The 17,870-nt window shown below is 47.9% G+C and overlaps 1 protein-coding gene across 1 annotated transcript in view; it reads left to right on the plus strand.

The window, feature by feature from the left end:
* The first annotated feature begins 765 nt into the window (after positions 1-765).
* Positions 766-17,870, plus strand: part of IGSF9B (immunoglobulin superfamily member 9B) — a 1,080,599-nt gene continuing 1,063,494 nt past the window's right edge. Inside the window, exon 1 of the mRNA XM_069224455.1 lies at positions 766-999. Coding sequence (XP_069080556.1) covers positions 891-999 — 109 coding nt within the window. The 5' untranslated portion in view covers positions 766-890. The remainder of the gene's footprint in view (positions 1,000-17,870) is intronic.

A 17,870-nucleotide genomic window follows, 5' to 3' on the forward strand; every position in this document is an offset into this window, starting at 1 on the left:
GAAAAAGTGTGTATACCCTTGATTCCATGTGCCTTGCTGGATGAGCTTTGGTTCCAGCTGTCCTGAGTGGTGTTCCTTGTATAGTCAATTGCAATCATCTCTAGCTAGCTGTCGCTGGCTGTTCGGCGGATTATATCTGTCTTTAGCCTGCTGCCTGTGGCGTGGCTGGAAGGTAGTGTACAGGTGCCGATGTCCTGGAAAGTAAGCGGTGGGTGCTCCCCGAGAGTCGAGCCTCGTCATCGCGGTCGTTGCCTTGTGTGGGAGGAGGTAGAGGGGGATCCATGAGATGATGTCATTTCTTGTGTTCCCCCACCCTCCCTCTATTGCTCTTCTTTCTATCTTCCCCCTCCTTACCCTTTCCTCCTGTCTAACCCCTTCTTTCTCCCCCATCCCTCCCGCGCCCCTCAATGCGCATGATTCTGCGGCTGCCTCTGCTCTGCACCTTCATTGGGGTCTCTACGAGTGGCGGCAGTTGGAGCCAATACCCGCCCACGCAGGAACAGCACAGTCCAATTGTCGCGCGGTGAGGGCGTGCACGGTGGCTTCGGGGCTTGACTAGGCTGCCGTTATCTTCGTAAGAAGTCAGACCAGGCACACATAGACTGACGGAGTTCGCAGCCAATGAACGCCACTGTCATGCTGAGTGGACCAATTAGGTTGTTACGTAGGCGGGCTCAGCCAATGCTGGCGCGGCGGGGGCGGGCGTAGGAGTATAGGGGCCGGCTTAGGCCGAGCTGCCTGTGAGGGCTCAGAGCGGGGCTCGGAGCGGGCAGCCCGGCCGGGCACTGATGGAGCGGGGAAGGCGGCGGCACCGTTGGCTCCCGGGGGCTCCTCGGGCCCAGGGACGGCCCTGACAGGCATGAGGCTCCCCACTGCTGCCCGCTGGGACTATGATTTGGTACCTGGCGGCTCTGCTCTTGAGTGTGTCCGGGAGCAGCACAGCGGCGGCAGCAGATCCGGCAGCAGAGGGGCAGCAGACACAGGGAGCACCGGCTCAAGGTGAGTACCACCATCAGTATACTTATACAGGCGGCAGAGGACAGCGAGCCGGGGAGCAAAGGGTTCAATGTAAGTACCACAGACTCCTCAACCCGGCAAAGGCACCAGCAGATGCAGTACACGCTCAAGGTGAGTACTATAGCTTCATACTCTAACCTGGAATAGACAGCAGACACAGGATGGCTAGACACATGTTTATTCCTTCTAAGTATGAGGACCGCTGCTTTACACTCTAACGGTTACAGTGTAATCGGAGACAGGTTCAAGATGAGTGCCACAGCATTATATTCTAACCTTGCACAGGACAGACTCAGCGAAAAGGACTAGAGGAAATGTCACAACCCAGCACAAGCAGCAGGCACAGGTTCGCTGTGAGTACCCCTACTTCACATACTAACCCAGACAGGTACGCATTAAGTGTGAAGGACCATGGCATCTTAACTTAGCACAAGCAGCATCGGTACAGGCTCACTTTGAGTGCCAACCCAGAAGATGGAGTGGGCACACGTTGATCAGACAGAGGTTTAGTGTGAGTACTACAATATCGCTCCCAAACGCAGCACAGAGTAGGTTCAACATTAGGACTATAATTTCTAGAGCTCGCAGATTGGGTTCATGTGAGTGCTACAGCAGCACGTTTTAGCCCAGCACAGGCAGTGCAGATTTATGTGAGCAGCATACTCTAATCCAGCACAGACAGCAGCCTCAAATAGACAGTATAGCACTAGCTTATAGTGAGCACCACTAGAGCAAGACGTTATTTGCAAGACGGGCACGGGGATAATGTTGGCATCACAGCGTAATTCGCCAGCCCACCAAAGGGGCCAGTTCAAGGTCAGTACCCCTGTCCCCAGAAAATAAACAGCAGCGAGGACCGAAGGCGGCACTTGGCCGTAGCGACTGCATACTACAGTACCATCGCCATATCTGGCACAGGCAGGATGGAGGCGACAAGCAGCAGGCGAGAACTAGTGTGAAGGAGGGAGGAGGCAGTTTGTGGCGTAAAGACAGCGGGTCAGCTAAAATGAGAAGGCGGCTTCAGGAACTGGATGTATCAGGACAGGGTATAGATGGACAACGGAACAGCAGAAGTGGCAGGCACAGAGAACTGTCATAAATAGGGGGTAGGACGCACAGCATACAAGCGACCACAGGCAGTTACAGACATCATCAGCTTGTGGGATGTTGGGGGGCTTCAGAACAGACCGAGGGTATAAAGCAGGCAGCAGCAGAGAGAGGCGCGTCTAATGAGCGTGCCATGCAGCGTCAGATTTGAAGGGGGCGGTGGGATGCAGGAATCGGAGTCTCAAGGTGAGAGGAAGAGCAAGAGCACGGCCCCGCATAGGCAGGAGGACATGCATTCACCCAGTGTTACCTCGGCAGGAACAGCAATACCAGCAAGGATGGTAGCTGAATATGATCGAAATGGTTACCCCTCTCTCCCCACAACAGTCAACGGACACTGACAGACCCTTGTGCCTGCTGCTTTACAATCCTTGTCTTCTTCTGTGATGGTGACATCTGAGCGCCGGATATGTGTTCTTTGCATGCGGACGAGCATCACATGAGGATCAGGGCAATGTATGCGAGTGGTTAGAGTGGAGGACCAGCACTTTACATAGAGGATGGGGTTCGGCACCACTACGGTGTGAACATGGAATCTGGACTCCTAAGTTGAAGTGTGGCAGGGCACGCTGGCATTGGTATTGGGCACGGAGTGTGTACGAATCAGGCATAGACAATGGAGTGTGGGTTGAAATATACTATAGGGAAGTGAACGGGCGACGGCAAGATGTGGGCATTGATGAGCTGGGCTTGGGAAGGTGGGTGCAGACACAGTGGGATGTGTGTTGAGTATGCTCACTGGCCATGTAGGAATGGTTGTAGGCTCCGAGCATGGACTGTTAGCACTTGGCATGATGTGGGGTCATGATTTGATCAGAGCAATCCGAAAAAATCAATGACATTGGGGGTCGCGCGTACAAAGCGAGTGTCCTCGGCTGCCCCAGAGGATCATTATCATTGCAATCACAACTATTAAAGGGACGTGAACAGTGCTTTTGAGAGCGCCCGGCACGCGTGCCCTCTGCTCTGGCTGGGGAAGTGCATGTTTGCTCCCTTGGCGCAGCTTGCCTCGCAGGGCGCTGTCCGAGCTCGAGGTGCTGAACTCTGCGCTCTGCGATCTGATGCTGGCAAGTTCGCTGTGGATGCCAGGATCAGTCCACCCTTACCTGGGCTTGGCAGCCGTCCGCACCATGCATTGCTTTTGGGCCGTGCAAGGAAAAGTTCTGCCTGTATTGTGGCTGGTTTGGTGTTCTACAGACGGGTTCTGCCTGTGCTGCACCGGGCTCAACTTTGCTGCCATTCTGTGACGACCTCGTGCTGTTCCGATGTGAGCTGCTCGGACGCCGCTGGTGTGTGACGTCTTTATTTGCACTAAAACATACTGTTAGGTTGTCCTGCCTAAGTAAGCTTGCCATGAACATTGTTATCAGGAGAAGGCCTGGATGTGCGGTGACCCAGAGCCGTTGTGACGTCAGCTGTTTTGCGTTCTATAAGTGTTTGACGATATTCTCTGCTGTGACATTTCCACGGGGTACCCCGGCTGTCCCAGGCTGCGCTGACAAGTACTTAGTTCCTACTTTTAATGACGCTTTCACTTTAGTCCTGATATATTTTGCCTTTTGATGGGTGTTGCAAGGTTGGACCTGTCATGAATAACCTGTGGTATGCTTTGGTGTATTCAGTAAAACGTATCTGATTTTCCTAAGTTTTAACCTGTCCATGGTTGTGCTAAAGTTTACTGGCGTATGGTTACTCGCAGTGCTCTGACCTTTACCGAGCTGCATAACTTTCCTCTCATTGACTGATTGTCTTTGCTCACCAAGTGCCCCTCCTGGCTTCCGCTAGGGACAGTGCTTCCGACTTCGTCTTGGCTATCTTCTCCAGTCCCTTTGTTTAGTCACCTTCACCTCGCATGACACCTACTTATCCTAGCTCTCCTGGGTCCTGCTTGCCCAGTTTCTTCTGCACTCTGTAGAACCACGTTATTATGCACTTGCTTGGTTGTCCCACACTTTCCTTTGGAGGTTTTGCCCTCTTTTGCCTCTTATGAAATTACCTTCTATTGGCTTTTTCTTGGATGCCGTGTTCTTGACCCTTTCTGGGATGCCCTATCTTGCATTTTGCTTCGTTTCCTTCTTTTGCTCTTTGGTGGGCTGCTTTGCTTCTTATCTGCTTGGCAACCTCTTCTGTGGTTTGATGTAATGCTTCTCCTGTCGTGCACTAGACTGACCACTCTTTCGGTCTGTGGGCAATCCTGTTATGTGCTAATTTTTGCTGTCCTTTCTGCTGGCCCTCCCTTGCTTGTGGTCTGCTTAAACCTGCGTTTTCCAAGGTCTGCTTGACCACCCTATTCTGGGGTTTGCTGGGCCTCCCTATCGAGTAATTTACCAAGCCACCCTCTGCTGTGGTGGTCTCCTAAGGCTAAATGTCCTGTCATTAGCTGGGCCGCCCTCTCCTCTGATCCCTCTGGCTGCCCTTGCTTGGCTTGCCGTGGCCTGCCCGCATCTACTAACCCCTCAATCTGGCATGCTTGAACATGTTTTGCTATCATTGCCTTTGGAGAGATGATAGTGGAGCAGCAACAAGTTGGATTTTCCCTGTACCCTGATAACTTCCTGCTTTCAGTGGGTGCGTCGCACAGGCTCACATAATCACTGTGCTTGGTAAATTGAGTGCAGGGGAGCATTGTGCTGAATGCTTCTTAATGGTCTGCAGACTGGCATCTGCCACTGGGATGGATGGCATGCATCGGCCGGCCTTCCTGCCGATGTATGCCATCCATCCCAGAGGAATGGGAACGAATGTGAATGTGACGTTCTTGTGCCAGAGGTACGGACAGAGGAAAGAACGGGCCTGGATTCTTGACTTTCCCACAGCAGACAATGGGTTAGTTGTTAAGCACCCAGGTGGAACGGTTTACTATGAGAACTTATGGTCGTAGGGTCTCTAAGACGTGTTTGAAGGGATGTAGTACTTCATGCGTTCCTAAATCCTGAGGGGAAAGAGAATCAAAGGTCAACCTGGTAGGATGGCAGTGGGGCTTCTACTGACACTGTCCCACTTCTGGAGTGAAACTGGCTTTATTACCTCCTCGTCTAGAGTACTGGGGGGGCTTCTGGAACATCATCATACGTGGACGGGAACGAGGCTCTGATCTTCCGATGTCTAGAAGGCTGGGGGGAGGGGAGAGGTTGGGGCTTTGCAAATACCCAATTTCTGTAGGGTAAAGGCACTTTTATGTCTCAACGTCTAATCTAGAGGCCCGAGGCGTGTCTGAAACGTTTCCATATCTGAAAGGGAAAGCTGTTTTTACGTTCTCATGGCTTTCGAGGGACTCCACAACGATCATTTGGCACATACTAGTTTGTGACATTCTCATAGCTGCGAGATAGATGTGAGGGGCCCTCTATAAGGTTGTAGTGGGGCCCCTTGAACTCTCTCATAGGCTGCACTGGGGTTTTGTGCACTTTCCTGAGCTGAGGACTTTACTACGGCTGGAGGGAAGCGATGCGTGACCTCTGAAATTCTGGGGGAGGAGCTTTGGAACCTGTGTCCCTAAACCGGAGTATATCTCACAGCTCCATCCATGTCATTCCCATGCCAAATGGTGGGAGGGGCTCTGTGACAGTGATTTCTCGGCGGTACCACCCGTTGCCCCCCAGTTGGAATGTCTCTTTTGCACGTGGAGAAAATATAAGTGAGCTATCTGTAATTGTCTCTCAATGTAAATCTACAAATTATGCGCAGGTATTTTGGGGTGTGAATAAGGGGTGGGAAGTCTTTTCTGCAAATGCTATGTGTATGTGTTCCAGGACGAGACAGAACATGGATCATGTGCTAAATGAGCAGTGTACGGTACAGTGTACTCTTCATAAGTATTGTCAGATCTCCTCTCTGCTGGTCTGGTTTCCAAGGTGGGACATTCACCCAGTACATACTTGATACACCTGGTCATCCATTTCAGGCCTTCGCACCTCTCTTACATTTGTTTACAAAATGCACATTCCCGCATCCCAACAGCTCCTCATTGGTCTGGTTTCTCTTTTACTTGGGCAAACTGAGTATTCTTTGGAACTGGTCCCCTTGGAAACATACTTAGAAACGTGCCATGTGCAGGACTGTGAAGTGCGCTGTCGGTATTGAGGGATGATACAAGCCGTTTTTTGCCTGAGTTTCTTTTTTAGGCCTTGTATGCCAGCTCATTTTACCTTTGTGTGAAATGTGAGGCTTGTATGTAATTCTTGCTAGTTGGTGCTTGGGTTTGATGGACTTTTTTGCAGTGTGAGATATTTTTAAATTTGGCCTTGTTAATTGGTAGTTGTCTGTGCTAAAGCTGGCAGTATGTCCCAATGCCTGTCTGGAGAGGTATCTGTTTGTGTGTCTGGAGGGTTGCACACTTATGTATGACACTTAAGCAGTGTTTTTTTGCATGCTATAGAGTGTGGTACAATACCCTGAATATCTATTGGGGGCACATTGGTGTGTGTCTAGAATAGTGCACACCTGTCTGTGTGTTTGGGGTGATGCATGTTTGTGCACAAGTCTGAAGCGGTACTATGCTATATGCATATCTGAAAAAATGAACACGTGTGTGTTTGTTGAACAGTGTACATTTGTCTCCACGCGTGGAACAGTCCTCATGTTGGTGCCTGTCTGGAAGAGTGTGCTTTTCAGGAGTGTTACGTACTAAAGAGTCTTTGTGTGTGGAGTGCTGCATGTCTGTGTACACATGAATCAGTAGCCACTTGTGTGTATTTAGATTGACACACCTTTGTTCATACATGAACAGCTTGTGTGTCTAGATCAGTGCATATTTGTAAGCATGTCTGGAACAGAACACACTTGTATGATTGTCTGGAGTGGCACATACTTGTGTGCGTATCTACAGTAGTGTTTATTTTGTGTAAACACTAGTGTGTGCGACTGAAGTGGTGCACTTTAGTGTGCAGGTCTGGAGTGGTGCACACCTAGCTTCAAGCCTGCTTGCTGCACACTTAGGTTTGTGAGCAATACATACTAGTGAAATGGTGCACATTTCTGTGTTTGGCTACAGTGCTACACACGTGTGTACGTCTGGAGCAGTACACGCCCATGTGCATAGGTTGTGTACACTTGTGTGCGTGCCTGAACTGACACACACTAGTCTGGGTGCGTGGTACACCCCGGGGAAAACAAAAAAGTGATCTGTGGATTGCTTAAATTAATCTCAGCCACTGGTATTTCTCGGACGGCATTTCAGTCTATCATTTTTTGCCCACTATGAGACCTGCAACAGGAACCATACATATTCATTTCAGCCTTGGGCCTGCTCCAATAGAATTAGTTCCAAATCGTCCCGTCAGTGCTGCTGGTGCAGAAAGATTCTCCCGGCAGGGCAGCTTAAGCCCTGCTGCAGCATCTTCACTCATGCCTGGCACTAGCCCAGGGTCCTTAGCGGTCTCAGGGTTGGAGGGGGCACACACTTCACAGCTGGTGTCAGAGGTAGGGCAGGGTGCCAAGTTAACAGTTTCTGAAATCTCCAGAAGTGCATTAACTGGGAGAAGCCTGGTGATTGTGCAGGCGTCATTCTACTGCCTGGGACCCGAGGTCATGTGAGGGCGACATGAGCCATGTAAAGCCACCCTCCTGCAAACAACATCCTGATCTGTGGAACATTAGGATCGGATGGGTTTAGTCATTTCTTCAAGTCCATACCTGGCCATGTGTCGCCCCCTGGGGGTAGTTGGGAATGGAAAGGAAGGAACGTTGCTGCACAGAACCAAGGCAACTGACAGCCACTCCACTGTGCCTCTTACACCACCTCTCTGTAGATGGAACCTGATCACGTACCCCTCTTAATTCCTTCTCACACTGTCTCCACTTGAAAGCGAGTAGCACTGACAGTGCTGGGACATACCTAACTAAAGCTTCTTACGCCCTTCATATACTTGCAAAGAGGGAAGAGTTCAGTGAGCAGCACTTATTCAGGAGCCAATCCTAAATTGTGGGTTTCTAACATATGGTATTAGGTGCTATTTGGCCGCTCCTTGAATTGACCTCACCACTCAGTGATTTGAACAGATGATATTCGCAAAGTGAGGACTAGCATTCTAAGTGTTTTTAACATTCGAGTTACACACTGGTAGAAACAGTCCTTAGAAGATCATTGATGTTGACAGTTCGTTATTTTTCTGGTAACCAGTCAGCACGTTTCATAGTCCATAGAGATTTCTAAAAGCTGACAATGCAACAGGTACCAACAAAATGGACTTTTGTTAGCTGGATTAAGGATAACAAACTCTATGTACATCCAAGCACGCAACACTCTTTCAGTGATAAACCAGTTTAAACAATTGTGTAGCATTATAAAGAAATGGGCTATGAGATCTCGTGGCACACTAAAGATGGTGGCTGGTGGTAGGAGAAAGATTTATTTAAAAAAGCATGATTTATGTATAGCGACTATCATTTATCAATAAAATCAAACGAGGATAGCAATGATATATGTCAAGTTTATATTTCATGTTAAAGATACAGTGTGTTTGTGGGTGTTTTCGTATCTAGATATTCTTGAGGTTACACGTGAATGTTATTGACCAGTTCCTTCCCTACTGGCAGCAGCTTCCTTGCATTATAGGAATTTGTTCTACAGAAGGGTCCACCCTGGAAGTCATCTGTGGGATCCTAATGGCCCTCTAGGACAAATGGGCCCACCACACATAGGATCTTAGAGTCTGAAGAGGGATTACGGGTCCTTCCAGAGTGTAGCATCTTTTGAGTTGAAAGGTCCTAGCAGCTGAGAGTCAATTCCATCACATTCAGATCATTTCAAGGTAAACTGGATAGTGTTTTATGCAAACCTTGATAACCACAGCCAAAATGCCCTACACAAATGAAGGAAATTATATGCCCTTCTGTATATAGACCATTCTAACTTACAATTGTTTGTAGGGAAGGAATTCTTGCAGAAGGAATCTTTGCCCTTGAAGGGTAAGTACGGCCTTTCCTATGGTCGTTGAGGCTCTTTACACACCACAATCATTCACAGGGCTTTCTTTGTGGAGGACAGTGACTGCTGTGGGTTCTCTAGATTTTAGTGGGGTTGCCCTTAACTATCACCTTGAGTCCATGCTGTATCCCAACAACTATTAATTGTTACATTGTTGTTGACCTCTGTATAGCCTGATCTACAACAAACGGCACTATGGGTACCAAAGTGCACTCTAGAATTGCTTCTCACTTAGGCCTCCTGAGAAGCGAGGCTGCAAGGTGAGATTAAGAAACTGGGTAAATAGAGAATGGAAAAATATAATCACTCCAGGTATGTCGAATTCCTATAGCCCAACTCCCAGGAGATATTTTTTGTGATCAAGGACAACAAGTTTTCATGTTTATTTTGTCCTTGGGACAAGTAAGCCCTACCCTTTGCAGCACAAAACCTTTGACTGCCAGTTTACAGTACCACATTATGGATCAGGGAAGGGCATTGTCTGCAGTTAAGGTAATATTTGTGTCCATATGTTAATGCTGTTTGAACATATATTTATGTTTCATTAATGCAAAGCCTTTATTATTGGGGTGAGCACTTCAAAGAAATATTATAAGCTTTACTGCACTGCTTGACAGTGGTCCCAATATAAAAATGTGAACACGTTTGCAAAGTTAAATAATATAAAGCTGCGTATATTGCTCCCAGAATGCTCTCTGTTGAGATACAAAAATTTACAGAAGCTTGAAAGCAAGAATGATGAGTCTTTGGTACCTTTTGCACAACTACTATAAAGTTTTAGGTACCATTTCTTTGAAGAATCATCTAGTAAAATGTGTTGATGCATGCTTGTATTCCCAAAACATATTCATAAAAGAAAATCAGTGGAACCAGTTTCAACAAGATTATGGGAAAAGTTAAAGTGGCAAAGCCAGTGAGTCTGACATTGGTGGTCAGCCTTTTGATGTTGTCATTATCCATCTTGTTTTGACATGATATTTTGTCAAACTTTGTTTTGGGAGCTGCCAGGCTTTCACCATTATAACAAACATTGGCAAAATGCAATACTGTTTTTTGATCTCAAAAAGCACACATTGCCAAAGTAGTCCCTGGCACTGAACAAAACGACTTTTTGTGCAAATATGCTCCTTGTAAAAGAGCAGAATGCAGGATTCACAGTGAAACCAGTCTATAGATAGAGGCAGAATTTTAATAAAAACAAATGGTCTTGGTAAACTCAAAACTTTAATTAGGGGCCCAATTTTTAAAGTCACATAAGTGCACCAATGGTATATGACCTTGCATTAGTGCAGATTTACAGCTTTCATGAATTCATAATATTTTAAAGAAGTAGGCCACAAAATGTACTCCTAGAAAATATTTGTGAACTGCCTTTTAGTATGGGCAAGTAAGCATGTGTAAATTTGCTCTTGCAAATATCTGAGGAGCTTTCTCTCTGAGCAATTTTTTCCCCATCCGTGGAAGAAGTTTTACTTCTGGCCTTGTCAGGAGTAAATCTGCAGCCTTTCTCAGTATAGGAAAAGATTAGGGTAAGAGTTGGTAAATACCTCTAAAATGTGCAAGTTAGTAGGTTTGCACAGACTCAAAAGTGCATTCCAGCTTTGGAACTTTTACTTAATGCTACCTCCAGCTTCAGTATGTAAATCTGTGGAAAGATAGCAAATGCAGGAATTACTAGAATTCAAACCTTCCTGTAGTATGAGCTCTGGCATAATGAGAAAGGCTGTTATCAGAGCTCCTATATAATGAGATTGTTGCCATACTTTTTTGCCACACTACATGGCACCAAAAGGACAAGTGGATTTTTTTACAGGACAAGTAGATTTATGAAGCAGCCTGTCCCATGTACAACTAGATATTTTATTAAATTCCACACCCCTGCCACTCTCTGCTTCCTTCTTGCATTCTGTGACTGCATGTTGCCTTGTCTTGAGAGTAAGTGGGACAAGAAGGTAGGTGGTCTTTGATCCCCATTTTACACTTTCTCAGCATTGCCTCATGGGACTGGCTAGGGTTGGAAGGAAGACTGTAGAAGCCCTTCTTCACACTTCACCTTTTCCCCTCCACCCTCAATCAATGTTCATACTGCGTCCTGCAAAGAGAAGCTAGCAGTTTATAGCTCTGAGCTTCAATCTCCATCCCACCAGAATCCATGCACCATCTCAAGATTATAGAGGGTTGGCTTTAGTCAGATCTATTTCTTGGTTGGACCCTGAAACTTCCCATTGGCCTGCTCTGAGCATGGTTTAGGCAGAGACTCTGGTACTACCCAGATCTTCCCCTTCATTGGATGTTGACCCCCTGATTGGTCTGCTGTGAGTAGGGGCTCAACAAGTGGCTCAGCCGACGTCAAATATCCTGCCAGCTCAGTCTCTGATCATTCAAATTGGTTTCTTGTGAGTACTGTTGGTGTGAGTGTGCTCAACCATATCTAGACCTCTTGGCTGATGCATTCGGATCCTTCTGAATATGGATGGGGCAGAGCTCCTAGTCGTAGCCAAAATGATTTGCCTGGGCAAGATCGGCTTATTGGCTTGCTGTAAAGACATTTGGGGCAGAGAGCTCACCCCCAGACAGGTCTGCAGCATACTTGGGCTCTGATCTTTCTCAATGGCCTGCTGTGCTTGTGGCTCAGGCAGAGCCAGAGGGACCTTTTTTAATAAATGCTGCAGCGATGAGAGAGAATATTCATGGCTAAGCAATCAACACTAGTCTCTTCTCCAGACTCTTGATGAGGTGAATTTGATGTGATACTAAGCCACGTCCCCGTCCCCCCCCCACCTCTGATTCGGGCTATCTGCCAGCACTCTGCTCCCAGTGGCTGAGCACCCTTAGTACATATTCGTGTGCTGAGAGTACCCACAAGCGCTCATCTAGAGCCTGTGCTATGATCTGTGAGAACATCCAGCAGGTCATATTGTTTGTGCCTCGAACACAGGCGCCACAGAAGAAATAACTCTGGAACATCCCGTCCTAACCTGGCCCCACAGATTTTGAATACCACATTTATTAGACTCCACACCTCAGGGTCAATCGATTACATTTTTATCTGTTTTTTTGGTCAAATAACACTAATTACCGAACGTTACAGAAAAACATTTAAGAAATGTATACGTAATATAATTACACATCACCTACCTAAGAAAAATGATGAAAATTAATGTGTCATAATGTAAGGTAAAATGGCCGAAATCCGCACAAACATACCTAAATTAAAATCCTTCATTAATTACAACCATGTATCTGTGTGGGACCCCAAACATAGTGCAAAGTAACTCAGCGCACATAATCAGTAGAGACTGAGTGAACTCATAATATCTTAAATTCTACATATATTAGCATAGGCCAATAGGTGATATATCACAGTGCTAGCCTTGAGTGATTCCAGTGCCTTAGTTACGAATTTCAAAACACAAAACACAGCAGTAGATCTTCATTGTTTCATCACTGCAGGCCCAGATGAATTGCCTCAGTACCAATTGTAATGCTGTTCTACTTGTTTAATGGCTTCAAATATGAGTTGGATTTAAACTTGACTTATTGTCTTACTATTCAATTGATGGAGCCGTCATTATTTACTTTTAGAATCTTTTCTAGCCCAGGAAGATGTAACGTCTAGAATGTCAATTCGCATGAACTTTTTTTGTTTTTGTTTTTAAATCCTGTGTGTTGCACCTTTACAGGTCAGCTGTTCTGAAATGTTTACCCACTACGATACCACGATTTTTTTGTCACTTAGATTCGGTCCTCAGTCAGACTTCAGTAATTTGCTATTATTTTAGCCTTGTTTTGGGGCTACCCTTTCCTGCTTCTAATTTTCAGTAATTATGTTGCAGTTGTTGATAACGCAGTCCGTTTCTCGGCCCTGCAAAACACCCCGATCAGAAAATCTCTGTTCTGTTCATACGCTTTTAGCTTATTATAGTTAAGCTCTGTCAAATCAGCTTCTCTGGGGTCTAGAACAGCACGACAGCACTCCCCCCAAACATGCAAGTGGTCTGTTATATATGCATCCAATTCTCACAATTGCCTGTGTCATATGTTGATTGGCCTCTTGCCTTTGCCCTATCCTCTGTAGCGATAAGTGCCTTTTGGTTGCTGACCCACTTCTTTGTCCATTTCCATATCCCTCTCACTTTCAACGCTTTTGTCATTCGTTTGCTTCTTTTTAGCTCACAGAGGCCACATCCAAACATCTCCCAGTTCCCTTATCCTTGCCACTTCCTCCTCTTTACATGCAGTCCTCTGAACTCCCCTTTACCCCTCTTTCTATTTCTTACCTTCCTCGCCCACCTTAACTTCATTTTCACATTGTCAATATTACTTTTTCCTCCATGGTTTTGTGTATTTTCTTTTTTTTTAATTCACTGTATTTGTTTGGCTTATTATGATTATTAGGGAATCAGCTACCCATACGGGGGTTTCCGGCGCTCTAGCGACATGTAGGGTCTGGCCAGGTCATACAAAAAAGCTCCATCATTCTACTTGGTATTTGTTAGTCGCTGGCCTCTTCCTATATTATATTATTGGCTGTTCTTGGCCGCTTTCCCGCGTTTTCTTAACTATCCCCACTCTTGTTCGCCGCGTTTCTTTGACTGTTGTGTCTTTGCTGTGTCCTGCTTGTCGTTCAAGAGCTCTTCTTCGGTCTCCTGCTTCTGCCCCCTCGCCACCCTTTCCTTAGCCCCTCTACCCCGGCACATCCCCTTGCAGCCGTGTGCATGAAGCCTGCTCCTTCTTCCTGAGGCTGTTGGCCAGCTGCCCGCAGCAGTGATGGAGAACGCGTCTAGCCGGATGGCTGTCGAGGGACCAGCCCCGGCATCCCCCCGCACAGGCCTCACTGGCTCCCGGACCCGCTCTTTGACGCGAAGTTGAGACCTGTCCAGCAGCCGCACACCCGTGTGCCCTCCAGTTTAATGGTGACACGGGGGTGCGAGAGGTAGAGTCTGCTGGCCTGGTATGTGGGACGTGTTTGGCCTGACTCGAGTCGTCAGGTTACATTAGGCACCTCTCCCCCGATCCACTTCCGGGCTTAGCTGCTTCTGGGAAGATTAGTTGTGAGGATGTGATGAAGGCAGAATTAACGGCTCTCTGCCGAGCATCGGAGATCAGCCTTGCCCTCAGTGTCAGAAGATGAAGGATTCTTTTGTGGGGTCTTAGCTCCTCATGGGAGTGTTCCGAGCTGTGAACCAGAGTGCGGAAGGTTTGAGGATCGAGATGGGGTCAGCGGCCGCATCTGAGATGGGAAATGTGATGGACACCTCGAGGGCTGCCTGGATTCCCCCCCTGACAGTGCAGTGCGGGAACTGTTTACTTCTCAGTTCTTTACCTATGACTAATCATGCAAGTGAAGTACCTGCTGGCCACGTGCTTTGGGGATCTCCGCAAAGTCCCTGGATTTTGGGAATCCTGCAGTTGGCTGGGTACAGGCCGTCGCCAAACCTGCTTAGTTAGGAGTCAGGGTTGGGGCTGGTGCTGTGTCCTCGAGAAACCTGTGCGGACTCTCGTGCAGGAACGTAAAACCTCGATGCTTTTAATGAATCACCTTAAGTAGGAACAGAAAATGGACAGTGCGCAGACATTTAACTGGGGCTGCCATCCAGCTTCCTATTAAAGGCAATCAATTAAATCCAGCTAATTGGAGAGCGCGATGCAGGCTGTCACAGAGTGAGTGCTTTTCTGAACCCTCTAGCCGGGCTTGACATACATAATCTTTTTTTTCCTTGGTGGATGTGAGCAGCCAGTCCTGGTGACAGTTTTAGGACCGGTGTTTTGGTACACCGCATAGTGTCTCATGAGCAGCCACTCTTCGTGACAGTTTGAGGACCAGTGTTTTGGCACACCACCTGTGTCTAATGAACAGCCAGTCCTGGTGACAGTTTGAGGTCCAGTGTTTTGTACACTGCCTGTCTCATGAGCAGCCAGTCCTGGTGACAATTTGAGGACTAGTGTTTTGTACACCGCCTCTGTCTCATGAGCAGCCAGTCCTGGTGACAGTTTGAGGTCCAGTGTTTTGTACACTGCCTCTGTCTCATGAGCAGCCAGTCCTGGTGACAGTTTGAGGTCCAGTGTTTTGGTACACTCCGTGTGTCTCATGAGCAGCTAGTCCTGATGACAGTTTGAGGTCCAGTGTTTTGTACACTTCCTGCATCTCTTGAGCAGCCAGTCCTGGTGACAGTTACCAGGGATGTGGAATTCCTATTGCCCGACGCCCGGGACATCTTGTATTGGGGGCAACACGTTTTTATGTTTACTTTGTCCTTGGGACAAGTAGGCCCAACCCTCTGCAGCACAAACCCTTTGGCTGCCTGTTTACAGAGAGTGGAACTCTCTGCAGTTGAGGTAATGTGTATCTAAAAGATAATGCTGTTTGAATTTGTATTTATGGTTCATTATTTGAAAGCCTTCATTATTAGGTTGAGTGCTGTAAATAAATGTTTCAAGGTCACACTTCATTACTGATGTTGGTTCCAGTACAAAAAAAAAACGTGTATACACATGTTTGAAAAGTTTAGGCTATGAGGCTTAGTATAATGCTCCCAGAATGCTCTCTGATTAGATGCAAATGAAGTGTGTAGGAGGCTGGACTGGCTTGTAGTGGGTACCAAGAGGTACTTACACCTTGCACCAGGCCCAGGTATCCCTTATTAGTGTAGAGGGGTGTCTAGCAGCTTAGGCTGATAGAAAAGGTAGCTTAGCAGAGCAGCTTAGGCTGAACTAGGAGACGAGTGAAGCTCCTACAGTACCACTAGTGCCATATGCACACTATCATAAGAAAACACAATACACAGATATACTAAAAATAAAGGTACTTTATTTTTATGACAATATGCCAAAGTATCTCAGTGAGTACCCTCAGTATGAGGATAGCAAATATACACAAGATATATGTACACAATACCAAAATATGCAGTAATAGCAATAGAAAACAGTGCAAACAATGTATAGTCACAATAGAATGCAATGGAGGCACATAGGGATAGGGGCAACACAAACCATATACTCTAGAAGTGGAATGCAAACCACGAATGGACCCCAAACCTATGTGGCCTTGTAGAGGGTCGCTGGGACTGTAAGAAAACAGTGAGGGTTAGAAAAATAGCCCACCCCAAGACCCTGAAAAGTGGGTGCACAGTGCACCCAAGTTCCCCAAAGAGCACAGAAGTCGTGATAGGGGATTTCTGCAAGAAAGACCAACACCAGCAATGCAACAATGATGGATTTCCTGACGAGAGTACCTGTGGAACAAGGGGACCAAGTCCAAGAGTCACGATCAAGTCAGGAGTGGGCAGATGCCCAGGAAATGCCAGCTGTGGGTGCAAAGAAGCTGCCACCGGATGGTAGAAGCTGTGGTTTCTGCAAGAACGACCAGGGCTAGAAACTTCCTCTTTGGAGGATGGATGTCCCACGTCGTGAAGAGTCGTGCAGAGGGGTTTCCGTGCAGAAAGACCGGAAACAAGCCTTGCTAGCTGCAAGGGTCGCGGTTAGGGTTTTTGGATGCTGCTGTGGCCCAGGAGGGACCAGGATGTCGCCAATTGCGTGAGGAGACAGAGGGGGCGTCCAGCAAGACAAAGAGCCCACTCAGAAGCAAGCAGCACCCACAGAAGTGCCGGAACAGGCACTACGAAGTGGAGTGAACCGGAGCTCACCTGAAGTTGCACAAGAGGGTCCCACGAAGCCGGAGGACAACTCAGGAGGTCGTGCAATGCAGGTTAGAGTGCCGGGGACCCAGGCTTGGCTGTGCACAAAGGAAATCCTGGAAGAGTGCACAGGAGCCGGAGTAGCTGCAAAACACGCGGTTCCCAGCAATGCAGTCTAGCGTGGGGAGGCAAGGACTTACCTCCACCAAACTTGGACTGAAGAGTCACTGGACTGTGGGAGTCACTTGGACAGAGTTGCTGAGTTCAAGGGACCTCGCTCGTCGTGCTGAGAGGAGACCCAGAGGACCGGTGATGCAGTTCTTTGGTGCCTGCGGTTGCAGGGGGAAGATTCCGTCGACCCACGGGAGATTTCTTCAGAGCTTCTAGTGCAGAGAGGAGGCAGACTACCCCCACAGCATGCACCACCAGGAAAACAGTTGAGAAGGCGGCAGGATCAGCGTTACAAGGTCGCAGTAGTCGTCTTTGCTACTTTGTTGCAGTTTTGCAGGCTTCCAGCGCGGTCAGCAGTCGATTCCTTGGCTGAAGGTGAAGAGAGAGATGCAGAGGAACTCTGATGAGCTCTTGCATTCGTTATCTAAGGAATTCCCCAAAGCAGAGATCCTAAATAGCCAGAAAAGGAGGTTTGGCTACCTAGGAGAGAGGATAGGCTAGCAACACCTGAAGGAGCCTATCAGAAGGAGTCTCTGACGTCACCTGCTGGCACTGGCCACTCAGAGCAGTCCAGTGTGCCAGCAGCACCTCTGTTTCCAAGATGGCAGAGGTCTGGAGCACACTGGAGGAGCTCCGGGCACCTCCCAGGGGAGGTGCAGGTCAGGGGAGTGGTCACTCCCCTTTCCTTTGTCCAGTTTCGCGCCAGAGCAGGGCTGAGGGATCCCTGAACCGGTGCAGACTGGCTTATGCAGAGATGGGCACCATCTGTGCCCATCAAAGCATTTCCAGAGGCTGGGGGAGGCTACTCCTCCCCAGCCCTGACACCTTTTTCCAAAGGGAGAGGGTGTAACACCCTCTCTCTGAGGAAGTCCTTTGTTCTGCCTTCCTGGGCCATGCCTGGCTGGACCCCAGGAGGGCAGAAACCTGTCTGAGGGGTTGGCAGCAGCAGCAGCTGCAGTGAAACCCCGGGAAAGGTAGTTTGGCAGTACCCGTGTCTGAGCTAGAGACTC

The sequence above is a fragment of the Pleurodeles waltl genome, chromosome 3_1, assembly GCF_031143425.1.
Source record: "Pleurodeles waltl isolate 20211129_DDA chromosome 3_1, aPleWal1.hap1.20221129, whole genome shotgun sequence".
Taxonomy (NCBI): Eukaryota; Metazoa; Chordata; class Amphibia; order Caudata; family Salamandridae; genus Pleurodeles; species Pleurodeles waltl.